Source organism: Anser cygnoides, chromosome 13 (assembly GCF_040182565.1).
Source record: "Anser cygnoides isolate HZ-2024a breed goose chromosome 13, Taihu_goose_T2T_genome, whole genome shotgun sequence".
Taxonomy (NCBI): Eukaryota; Metazoa; Chordata; class Aves; order Anseriformes; family Anatidae; genus Anser; species Anser cygnoides.
Genome location: NC_089885.1, coordinates 12,532,480 through 12,545,787, shown reverse-complemented (window position 1 = coordinate 12,545,787; position 13,308 = coordinate 12,532,480). Strand labels below are relative to the sequence as shown.

The following is a 13,308-nucleotide window of genomic DNA, read 5'->3' as shown; positions in this document are numbered from 1 at the left end:
GCTGAGGAGCGATGGCCACTGCAAGGTTTGCACCAGAAAGCAATATTCATCTTGCTGCATTCCCTGGGCTTCTTGCCTCCTGTGCCGGTACCTGTGCAGATGTACTGCGGGACTGCCCTGCTCAGGAAATGAAATGCCACATAAGCAGGGGTGTCACGCCACCAGACACATTTCAAAAACGAAATCACAAGTCCTAAATACAGCCGTGACATTTTCCTTTCTGATGGCTCACCCAGGAAAAAACTTCAGGTCTCACTCCACTGAGATCTGAGTGCAGGTGCACCACTGAGTGCAGGGACCCCGTGGGCATGGTCCCGCACCCTCCTCCCTCCCCAGTGTGGGGATCAACAGGGACATGAGCCAGAGCAGCACCTCTGCCTTCTCCTAGATACCAAGTTAGTCTGTATTGCCCTGCCTTTGCTAGAAGGTACAAAATGTTGCCCCAAGTTCCTGCAGCAGCATGGGACTGATTTGAGACATGGTGATCTGTCATCATGCAAAAAGTACATATACTTTCTTTCCTGGGAAGCTGTGAATACAGGTAGTAAAGGCATGTCACACCTTTGGTGTGTTTGAATGATGCCTCTGAAGCAACTCTCCAAAGCATCAGTGACTTGCAGGATTTATTTTCATTTGGAAAAAAGAAAGTAATAAATATCTAGTATCTTTTTCTCCATGTTGTTGTTGTTCCCAAAGCAGGGAACAACATTCTTAGATATGATTCACTTACCTAGATATCTTCATGATTTAAAAAGACAAAGGATGGCAGAATGTTTTTCACTGGAATTCACCCAGTGATGGAGAAAACACACATACCAGACATATGATGTTCTTGGGAAAAGGAGGTCTGTATTTCAAGACTAAAATCTGTAAACACAGCAGTCCCTCACCACCCAGGAATGGGGTCAGACTCCGAGCACTGAAGAACTGTTTATCTGCCCACAGTTGGAAAGAAGTTTTGCGTTGGAACACACGCCAGGTAAACTGAAAATGCTGAGTTTCCCATGTGAATGCGCGTCACTGTAAGCATCCAGCCTTCCCCGGCACCCCTCCGCTCCAGATTTGCTGTTGATCTGCCTGCAGACACATCACCCTTGTCTCCCCCAGCCTCGCTGCCTGTGTGGCCATGATGCCTAAGTCCAACTTCGGTAACAACAAACAGATGCAAAAGGCTTAGCAGTGTGCTACGAGGTTCAGCGCACAAAGCTTTCTCCATGGAACAGCTACAGAAAATTTACACAGGAGATGAAACCAGAGACAACCGAGGTTACCGTCTGCCTCCAGGTATCGAAACGTCCTTTGCAGGGTCTGGCTGCCGTCAGCAGAACTGGGGAGCTGCAGAGAGATGTTGTGCCACTGAGAGGTCCCTATCTGTTGCATAAAGTCCAGGAGAGGACACTCCATGCCTTTTATCTGATGGTGTTCCTGCTCTTAAGTGTTGAATTGGAAATATATCCCAACCTTTGAGACTCTCTCAGCTGGTAGCTGCCCAGAAATTTTTGCCCATACTGGCAATTTATTTAGAAACTTCACACTGAGAAAACAATAACCTTGCTGCCTGCCAGGTTTAGCTGAGTCCACTTTTAACAACAGAGAGCTTAAAAAGCCAACAACACAATTTATTTCACTGGAGCAAAAACATGAAACTCCTGGCTGCGCAGCTGGAAATGCAGTGACAAAGAAAAGCATTGAACAAGTCAGTCAGTGCAAAGCCCTCAAAGCCGCTCACCGGCATTTTCTGAGCTACACCAGCTAATGGCAGCCCTACAGGACATTACCTCAACGCTGCAGCTCCCCAGAGCAGACCAAGACTGGGTCCCATAATACTCAGTGTCCACGAAAATGCAGTTGTGGGTAAATAAAACATAAGTGACTGAGAGCAGTCAGGCTTGGGCTAGCTGAACTGGTTAATTCTGGATGCTTCTATGAATGCAAATGAAACATTGCTTCACACAACGAGAGCTTGGCTCAGGGCTGGGAACACACTGCCTCTGCTATCCCTTGACTTCACGATGTCCTCCTTGCGGAAGATGCTCTGGCTCAGCATGGCCTTGCCTGCCTGCCTCCAACATTGTGGCATTTTTCACGGCTCCACCAGGACTTGGAAGGACCACAGCCCAAAAATAGTGTTCTTGCTTCAAGACGTTTGTTCCTCCCATGCTTTGGGCTGTATCGCCTAGGAGGTCAGAGGTGTCATGATGCAGATGGCTGGCTTGGTGCCCAAGGAATGCCAGGTGGCAAGCTGAGGACATGCGGCACTGAGCTGCACCCTCCTGCTGTACCCCTGTAACATAAATTCCTGTCTGAATGCAAGGGCTGAGCCCTCAATAGGCTTCTTGGTTGCTGTTACTGCTCCTACATCAGAAAGTGCTACTCCAGACCTGAATTACTGCAGTTGATAGAAACCTGCTTCTAATTCCTAGTTTATTTCTGGCCCTTTTTGTATGCCAATATTCCTCTCCAGTCTAAATAGCTCCTCTCCCTTCTTAGTCAGAACAAGCACTCCCTGATGTCCTCCTGCAGAGCTTTCTTTCCCCTGTTCTTGGCTGCTAGGAGGTACAAGCCAAGCTCTTTACCCTCCTCACATCCAAAGGGCTCTCAGTGCCACTGCCTGGATTTGTGTCCCTTCACCACGCCTGTCACCGGGGCTGCTGTTCAGGCCCAACACATAGTGCAGCCTATTTTTTTTAAAGCAGAAGTGCCAACTGACTGCAATACAACAGGCAATCATATTCTTTTACCCCCAAAGAGTAAAGGTCTGGCTAAGGAAAAATACCATTTGTTGACCATGGTTTGCTGCATCACCTGCTTTGTTGCATGGGTTGAGCAATGCACCCCACTGCTTTGCTAAATGCCATCATAGGACAGTCTGGTCAGGGATAAAGGGAGATTCGTCTTCAGCAATGCCTAGGAAAGATGCAAGCCAGTGCACATTGGCACTTACCTGTTGTTTTGAACGCTACCACAACCTTTCAGAAATGTGGACTCTGCAGGAGGGGCAATAAGAGTCTTCCTCCTCAGACAGTCACAGAAGAGCTGTTTTAGAGTCAGGCTAGAACAGGACCCTGGTTAAAAATTTCAGTGGCTTGGATTAGCACCCATCATGAGCACCACGCCATTCAGTAGCTCAGTTCTGCAGCACACACAAATGTAAAACTCTGCTCTAAATGTTAACTATTGCAACCAGGCAGTGGCTTAACAGGCACCAGCCTACAGATTGTTTTTAGTGTATCAGCAATTTAAATAACTCAAAATGCCACAATTAGATCCTATTAAAAACATACATTGGATAATTAGGCTATATTTTAATTAAACATTAATTTATGTAATTTGTTATTGTGGTAATTACAATTCAAGCACAGGAACGATCAGAATGGTGGATTTAGCACGTCCCTGTGTGACACTGCATGATTCATGTCTTTGGTCACCTAATAACCAAGTGCCATTGGAGTGGCAAAACAATAGCCACTGTCCTGGGAAGCTACTGGGGAAATAGTACTCACATGTTAATCAGTACTTAGGTTTCTGGGAAAGCAAAAGATAAGGCAACATTAATGAAAGAGGTAACGCATAATGATCCAGTATGTTAATTTTTCAAAATGACTTTTTTCACCCACCGTGGGCACCCTGGATAATTTTCTTGCTTTCACCATCCCAGAGCAATCAGTTATTGGACCTTTGTTACTGCTAGACACCTATCCATTCGCTGGGCACCCATAAATCTTTGACACTCTGGACCAGCAGCCCAGCCTTCTGCAAAATTTTATGTAGTTGCAGAAATTTTAATTTTAAGCAGAAATGTTCAGTTCCAAGCTCATGTATTTGACTGCTGGTTAAAGAACTGCTGGTGTGGTTGTTTACTGGGCAAGGACGTCTTACTGCATTGATTGTCTGTCTCATATATATTTAAGACCACTCACCTGAAGACTCTCCATCTCCATGTTGTTATGGGATTGCAGCATCCCTGCACGGCTGAGAAGGAATGGCACATCTTGTAGATACTTGTCAACTTCTGACAGCTTCAGAGCATGAAATTCAGCGTGGGTAAAAGAAACAAGCTGAAGGCCTGAGACTTAAACAAAAATGAAGGAGAGGCAGAACAGTCAATAGCAACTTCACAGTTAAAAATTAAAAAAAAAAATAATGTTTTGTAAGGTGCAGCCTCACCTCTACATCATCATTACAATAGTCCATGTTTCACAGTGACACCTACAGACGCATATGATCTCCCCGTCACAGGTTTCCTCTCCAGCTGAACAGCTTTTCCTTTTTTCCAGTGGAAGACTGAAGCATGGAGACACGTCTTTTGGCTCTCTATGGGTTCTAGGATGTGTGTTCATGTGCAGGAATACGTGCGTGTTGGTGTGTTTGTGTGTGTGTGTGTGTACATCTGTCCACATCTGTTCTTCTGCTGTACCTGCCAAATGCTTGGTGATCTTTGTAAGTGCTTTCCCTGGAAAAAGCTTCTGAAGCCTTTTCTGCCCAGGGAGAAATGGAGATAAAGCCAAGTCCAGTTCTTGGCTTGGCAAGTAGCTAGTCTAATGATACTGTGACCCAGGGAGGAAATCCATCCAAGAGACATCTGCATCTTTATCACATGTTGGGCATTGCTTTTGGAATGCCAAATTAGCATCATTTGTCTGCAAGAATATCAAGCATGCTTCATTAGCTCAAAACTAAATAGTATTTCTGAAAAGCTGCTTGTGGTTTGCTTTTTTTTCTTTGAAGCATAAGTTTTCCTTTGAAATTTAGGTCTCCATACCCAGGGCCCTCATGGCTCAAGCACATCAGATGACTGCAGTTAGCCTGCTGCACAAGCACATTACCCTTGACATGGAGGGGGAAATGCAACAACCGCACCCCAAGGCAGTGATGAACCTCCTGGAAGGACTGTCCAGAAGAAAGGCAGTTGTGGTTGGTGCGTGTCTCTGTAGGGAAAAAGGCACTAAGATAACTACATTGTTCACGCTGACTACTCATAAATCAGCGTCTTTAAATTACCTCTCAGATAAAAGTTATTGCTAACCTACAAGTCGTCATCGCAAGAAGCTAGGTAGGATGCCCTAAGGATCCTCAGCATTGGCTCTGAACCTTGTTGCCTTCCAAGTGCCTCTCTGTTCTTACACATACAGGGTAACTGGTCTTATATTCAGTGAGCATAGCACTGAAGGAGCAAGCCCTTGCCCTCAAAAGACAGATTTTGAGGCCCACAGAGGTCCTCAAAGCCACCACACCTGACTCTGAGTGCTACTCCCAAGACTTGGCTGTGCTAAACAGCATGGCACAGAGCCAAACAGCAGAGACGCAGCTGAGCCAGCTCAGGTCTGGAAGCTGGGCTGCTCAGCTGGGAGACTTTTTGCCTGAGCAAACATGGCCAGCCACGCTTCAGGCCTCTGGTGGGGAAGGCTACTAGCCCTTACAGCTCAGGACGGTGCTAGCCCCGGGCTGCCATGCCATGCTCCATGTCACGGGGTTGACATTCCTACCCTACTCATTCATTTGAACTGCACAGCCTGTACAATGATGGATGTAATTGTGGATTGCAGAGGCGGTGAGCTGAAACGCTTTCCTCTCACATTCTGCCTGGTCTTACAGAAGAAGCATGATAGATGGTCCCCATGAGCATCTTCCCTGATGCAAGTCATCAGAGGAGTTTGTTTGCTAGGTCAGAACCACTGCATGCATGCTCAGTCTCTGTTTTGGGAAACAAGGCTACCAGCACAGTACAGCCTACATCATCATTTCCAAGGAGCTATTTTCACTTGTTCACCCAAAGAAAATATCACCACACATGCTATTCAAATGATAAAATCGTACCTGAGATGAGGTTTGAGCACTCACACACAACTTGCAGCAGGTAATCTCAGCAGGCAGCCCCAGGTCAGGGCTTCTTGAGGCACCAGCATGGTTAATGACAACAGTTTAGGAGAAGCAAAGCTGCTGTGAGGACAAGCTGACTTTGGTTAAGTTGTAGAGAACTAAATCAACTCTTCACATTGAAGTATTTAAAAAAAAATGTTATTTTTAACATAAATTACTGGAAGGAGTTAGGAGAAGAGGGGCAGTATTTTATCACCATTAATATATTTAGCAAGCTTTAGGGTTAGAAGTGTTGGGATACCTGATGACACTAATTTCTGTGATTAAACAAACCATGGGGCATGCTTCAAGAGGGGGAGGAGAAATGAGAGTGCCTTATCTTGATTTTTTGTTCTTTTATTTTTCGGTCAGACATACTTTTAGATCAGGACATGTTTTAACTGGTGAGAGATAAAAGGAAGAGAGGGCATGTTCATTTATTTATTTTCTGATAGACCATCAAAAAAAAATTAAGAGTGATTAAACCAACAAACTTTCTTTAATAAATTAATAGCAGCATCACAAAACCCTGATGTTAATGACCCAAAGGAAGTTGGGCAATTGACAGTATTTAATCATTCACAAAAATGTTATCACCCGCTGGCCGGGAGAGAACACAGGCTCTATAAGGCAGTCCCCTTGTCTGGTTATCTATAGAAGTAACATACATCAGAACGGGTCCAGCTGAGTAGCAACACTTGACATATTTACAGTTCTGGTGCTGAATTTCTTAAAAACATATATAAAAATTCTGTAAATTCTCAGTTCAGTTCTCATTATTTACATCCAAATATAGTAGGTTCCCTTTTTGCCCATACAACAGAACTGGCAAGGGTAAGACATGAAGGCTCCTATGCAAAGAAAATGCATTTGTGTGGACTTACACCAAATTTGAGGATGCTGTGGCAAATGAGCTATTCACATATGACCTATTCACATGTGCTAGAAGCTACTGTAATTCAACTTATTGCTAAATGCTTTCAAAGTCTGTGGTTGGCTTTTATATATATATATATGTATATATATGTACACACACACATATATATATACACCCAGACATATACGTGTTTGTTAAAGATGTGCTATGAATTCACCCAAGCGAGGGGAGGGAGGAAGAGCTACAAAAGCAACGTGATCTTTCTGATTTTTCTCTACTGCTTCAGATATTCAGATCTGACACAGAGCAAAGGGCAGTCACTGAAGGCACAAGTTTGTGTTTCTGGCTAGTCCTTTTCCTGCTGGTTAGCAGACCTTTTTGGACAGGCAGGTAGATTCCCAAGCATTCAAGCCAGTGAAACTGTCAGCAGACTGGTACGCAGTCCATCTCTGCTGCCTTCTGCAAGCAGTAAGCTATGGTCTCAAAGGACACCTTGCCTGCCTGCATGGAAGTACTATAGATTTTGCACAGGAGGGAATGAAAGAGAAGAGAGGACCAGCAGCTTCACTGTTTCAAGCTGGAAGCAGCCCAGTAGCAGATGCAACCCGTATGATGTGTTTCGGCAGTGGCCTCTTAGCAAGGTTTTTGCTGTACACAGCAAAACAACAGCACAACATTGCACTAATGCACTTTCAAAATTTTCTCTTTCCCCTACAAGTGAATCTTGGTGGGATGAACACAGCAAGCTTAGAGTACAAGCAGTTCATATTAGTAAAATACAACTTATCCATGCCTAATGTAAGCTTACCTCTTCTGAGGATTTTCATAGCCAGAGGCTGTTAGTCGTGCTAAATGCATCCGTGTTAGATGGATGACTGCAGCACTTGTGTATTAGTTAATGAAGATATAAAAACATTATGGGCTAGATCTGGCATTAGACAATACTCTACATAAAGGAAATTGCATGAGAGGCATCACCCCAGAGGCACTGTGCCAGGAAGACATGGTGCCTTTGAGGGTTTGTCTACACAGGAACACAGAAGAAAATTAATTCAAATTACTTACGGTGTGAATTAAAAGCAGATTAGTTAAACTGCATTAAATCTTGATGTGGATGTTTTCATTAAGATATAAGTGGCTTTAATATGATATAATATAATTTACTTTGGGAGTGAAATGGCATAAATCAATTTGAAAAGTTAATCCAGATTAATCTTCCATGTAGACTTGCTCCAGGTCATAATTCCATGTCTGCTTCCTTCCTGTCCCTGGTCATAGTTTTTGAACCACATCACCAGTAAATGATTCCAGTCACATACTCTGTCCAGCTCTGCCCATCACCTCCTGAGACAGGAGAAAAATGTAGAGATCTTTCATTTATGCCTCTCTTCTGAGCAGCACCTGGGAGCTGTATCCTGAAGCTCACAGCCTGACCCCAAGGTGTGCCACAAGCACAGCAGCTTCTGCCCTACACCCTAAGCTGTGTTTTATCACCAACACTGCAGATCCCTGGGTTTTGAAAAATAAAAGCAAATGCAAAATGGGCTAATGACTAAAGAGATGAGGGGATAGAGAAGATGAGCCCTTACAAAGACAGAGCACTCTTCTCCAGGTGAACCAAAGACTCTGATCATCCAAGCAAACTCTGAAGGCAGTGCCATCCACACTGAGCACCACTTCCCCCATCCCATAACAGATGATTATCTATAAGAACAAGGGAGGGCTTTTTATAAATCTGAGGATCTCCATTTGTAAAATGGTTAAAGCAGATAACGGGGGCTGGCTCCGTTTCTCATGCTTCTTCTCCAAGAGTACAAGCGATCCCAGTCAGGACCACCAAGCCACACCAGAACTGCATTTCCCACCTTTCTTATGGGAGCAGAAGCCTCCTAGTGAATAGAAAGAACGCAGCAGGACTGGAGAGGAAGTCAAAATTTAAAAGAGGTCCATAGAAGTGCAAAATTGCCCCGGTATGGCAGTGAGCCACTACCCTTAACAGGACATATCTCGCCAGCTGCATACACAGCTGCCATGCTTTCATCATATCTCTCTGCCAGGTTTCTGTACAGTCTTTACACGGCACAAATAGAGGTGAGGATTTAAAGTATATATTTACTGTCAACTGGAAAAAGAAAGTTATACTGACCAAGTCTAATAGCATGTATTTGATATATAACTATAAACGTGCCATTCTGGACTCCAGCAAATGCCACCTGAGATAAATATTCAGCATTTTTGTTCATGCACTGGAAGAAGAATTCAAACATTTTGTCCATGACATATGCAAAGTAACTAATAGTTCTGATCTAGTATTAACAGTAAATATAGAACCTTAAACTTCACTGCAGTATATTAATATATATGATTTTAAGTACTGGACTGGAAAGACAACTTTTTTTTTTTCTTAAAAAAAAAAAGAAGTTTTGTTCAGAATGCAATATTTACATTGTCCTTTGACCAACACTTACATTTTTATACAATATATTTTGGCTACAGATATACTGTAGCAAAAGGCTGTGTGAGCCACCTTTACACACAGCTCACTCTTTCACTTACAACATTACAGCTGTTTATGGAGAGCTCTGAAGTCCCTGGTTGCATTACAAGGCCCTCCTCAACTTCATCTAGTTCCATGCTGTTGAGTTCATTGCCGTTTCGATAACTAGTTAAAGTCAGATCCTTCCCATATAAAGCTGTTGAAGCAACATTCAGACACTGATTCTGTCGCAGTGCTGATTTTTTACCAGTCTTGTATTGGCAGCGGATATAATTGGAAAAAGCCCTGCGGTATGTTTTGTTGAAAAGTGTGTATACAAGGGGATTAATCCCAGAGCAAACATACCCCACCCAAACAAACACATCGAGGAGTTCACTCAAGAGGTCTTTATCGCAGGCTTCCTTGCAAAGGACAGACATGACATTAGTGATGAAAAAGGGGCACCACATGATGAGGAACAAAAAGAAAACGATGCCCAGGACCTTGGAGGCTCTTCGTTCATTGTTGATGGACTGCATAGTTCCTTTTCGAAAAAGCACTGCCTCCTTATTTACAGGAGAGTTCAAGTGAGATGCCCCCTCATGATTGTGAAGCATTGAAATGTTCTCTGTGTTGTTTTCTTTCTTGAGGCAGTTCACACTGCTTCTCCTCTGCTTGGGCACCTCTCCACACATGAACACTGTTGCCTGTCTCTGCAGCACCTGGACGGTCAGGCAATACGTGATCACCATGATGATGAGAGGAATGAAGAATGCCATGAAGGACCCAATGAGGACGAAGTTCTCATCGTTGAGGACGCAAGTCCCATTTATGAATACCCTGGAGTCATCCTGCAAACCAATGACTGGAATGGGCATAGATATCCCTGGAAGAACAAAAGCAAAAAAGAGATGGTTACCTGGAGAGACAGGGCTCTGAAAGAGGCAGCACAGAAGATGCAGGTCCTGCACACGTTCAACCCACTGCATAAGGTGGTTTGAAAAAGAAGTTATTACTCCCAGGTGGAGGTTAAAACCTTGTGTAACAACACTCCCGGGAGTGCAGACCCAGAGAGTGAGCAGCCTCCACTGGGAACTACTGCAGTATTGCTGTGCTCCACAGCTAACACAGCAAATCCAACATAACTCCTTTATCAAGAACTTTTTCTAGCGTAAACTGTAGAAAAGGCAGTCATTACACTACTGTGTTACAGCTGGCTGCCAGTTTAGGGGAGGGAGAGGGGGTGAAATCACAGGCATAGAGTAGATATTAGCAAATGTTAAAGAAGAAAATTATCAAAATGGAAAAAAATGGAGATTGAAAAGCAAGGTTTAAAAAGACATTAAAATAATCCAGATAGAAAAATGGCAACTTTTGCCATAGCTTAACGGACACTTGGAAGTAAATCTCCTGGCTTTCTGGGTCCATATCAGCTATCTTGGTGCAAGCAGGGTGATCTCTGTAAGCTCTGCCTGCCCAAGCACTTCATCCACAAGCAGCGTCAAACTGATAAGTACTGCAGAGACAGTCTTACTTGAATTCTTAGAGACCATTATGTAGTCAAATGAAAAGGATGCAGCACACATCTGCCCGATTTCCCATCCCTGTATCTTGATTGAATACAAGGCTATGAACTGGAACAACAGACATCATGAGAGTAGAAAAGGTGTAATCAAAATGGTAATCAGATTGACATGACAGTCCAAAATCAGAATCCCAGCCACAAACTCTCTGGCTGAAGGGAAGGAAACTTTAAATGACTCAATTATAGTAACAACTGAGCACAGCTTCCACCTATTCTGAGGCACAGAGCAGATTAATAAACCTTCAGAATCACCACACTGGCCAAGGTAGTTTCTCTTGTATCCTGGTGGCACAGTACAGACACTTTCTATTGTCATGAACTAAACGGAAGACAAACAAGATTAAGAACACTTTGAATCCCTTTTCTCTCTTCAGCAGCCCCTGGCACAGCTTGTTTGTCCTGGATTTCAGGTCATCAGGCATTTCTGGAGCAGAAGCAGGAGTCCTGCCTGGAGGGTCTCTGCAGGCAGCTGTGTGTCCACGCTGTTTGGCTGTCTGGCACATGGGCAGAGCAGACAGTATGTTCAGCCTGGAGCATGGCTGCCCAGGACTGCACATAGGAGTCCTCATCCACAGCTAGCTGCTGGCCTGTCTTTCACCAGGAGTAAAGGAACGAAGAAATGAAAGCATTCTGAATAGCTCTAACTCACAGGCATTTACTCAATGTCCTCTAACACTGATTTCCTCTAAGGAATATATATCTGTATATCTGATCTATCTTACCTTGTGAAAGCCATCAGCAATTTATTGTGGGGAGGGAATAGAGGACTCATGCCAGGGCACTGGCTCTTCCTTGAGTATTTGTTATGCATAGTGAGATCCAAAGTTTGTCCCTTGGGAGCTCAGTCCCACGACAGGACAGACCTGAAGCCTTCCAAAGAAATCTGTCTACACACAGCCAAAAACAACAAAAGCAACAACAACATATTTTGGAATATTGTAACCAATGCGTATATCAGAATGCAGAAAAGACATGGTGGGCCAGATCTAGCCAGACCATTGTGGGTTCACCTAGCCCTGCCACTTGTTTTTAGCAATTTCCAGATGTTTGGGGCCATGGTACAAAATGGAGCAGATGTTGACATTATACTTGAGAAAATTCCACAGCCAGAAGTGTACCCAAACCTTTTTTAAAATAAGCTGTGAGAGATCTCGTCTTGTGTAAATTCCTGATCCCATTTGATCTCTATGATGCTCAGTGGCAATCAGTTTCACAACTTATCTGTTTGTCAGGTAAACAAACTATATCTTTGCTGCCTGATAATTTCCTTTGACTCCAACAGTTTCTCTTCTGTGAGAAACAGTGAAAAATCACTCTCTGATCACCTTTTCCACCTTCTCAGCGATTTTATAGACCTTTATCTTCTCTACCTTCTAACATCTATTTTAGAAGTGAAGAATGCTTTTCTACTTATTCTATCCTCATTCCAAACTCATTTTATGCTTTTGATTATCTTTCTCCATTTTTTTTTTCCCAAATTCTTTGTCCTTTCAAAGAAAGGAAGAAAACTGCATGGCCCAGCAACCAGAGAGCAGCAGAATGTCTCGTTGTCTCCTGCTCCTTCCCTCCACAGTTTCCTGGCTCGCTGTGAGCACTCCCTCTGCACACATATCTGTGGGGCTGACCATGCTCTTCCCTAACTCCTTCTTCCCAGCAATAACCAATTTTGAGGCCATTATTTTGCCTGGATTGCTTTTTTGGATAGCTGTGAACAACACAGGTCCTAGAACTAGTCCTTTGGGATTCTGCATTTCTAAAGGGAGAGAGTGTAACATGTTAAAACCATTAGCTAGGGTATTTTTCCCAGTGGGCCAAGTGTTTTCCAGGATTCTGGAGAATACATCTGCAATCAGTCATTAGTATAAAATTACCACTTGCCAGTAAGTTAGTGAAGGAATTTCTTCTGAAAATTAATGTATTTAAATGCCTTCTGTGATAATAGCATGTGTTTCCTTAGTCCAAGTGATAGTTCCAGGATCCAGTCTTCTTTCCTCTAACGTTTATCAGTTTACCCTTGACAAGGTACTCGCTTCCTCTCTGATATGCTTATATCTTTTAACTTTCCTGTGCCAAGTCTCTGTCATTGCAATAACCTCTATCCAAAAAAGCCATTGACTTTTTAATTTTAAAGACATTTTCCTAATGCCCTGGCTCCATCAAATTCCAGACATTCAGAAGGTAGAAAGTGGGAGGTAGAGAAAACAGCTTTTGCACAAAGAAAAATCTGAATTAGATCAATCGCATTACGCTGAGATTTTATTTACATGGAGAGTTTTTTATGTTTTAGAGTCTTGTAAAAGAAATACCCTTTGAAACAAAATACAGAAAGGAATAGAGGTTCATTCATGAAGTAGTCTTCACTGAATTTTTAGTGTTATTACTTTAGCCAAAGGAAATGAGATGAGGTTTCAGAATATCCTCATGGTCACAGACATAAATTACATTCTCGAAAAATAACCCAGTTCTGGAATATGAATATAGAAGTCAAGAGTGCTGATAACAGTCTAAAAT

The 13,308-nt window shown here is 43.2% G+C and overlaps 1 protein-coding gene across 7 annotated transcripts in view; it reads right to left on the bottom strand.

The window, feature by feature from the left end:
• Positions 1-8,968: 8,968 nt before the first annotated feature.
• Positions 8,969-13,308, bottom strand: part of HTR2C (5-hydroxytryptamine receptor 2C) — a 282,289-nt gene continuing 277,949 nt past the window's right edge. For all 7 annotated transcript variants that reach the window (XM_048080682.2, XM_048080671.2, XM_013183337.3 and 4 more), the window contains one exon: positions 8,969-10,098. In XM_048080682.2, coding sequence (XP_047936639.1) covers positions 9,266-10,098 — 833 coding nt within the window. In that variant the 3' untranslated portion in view covers positions 8,969-9,265. The remainder of the gene's footprint in view (positions 10,099-13,308) is intronic.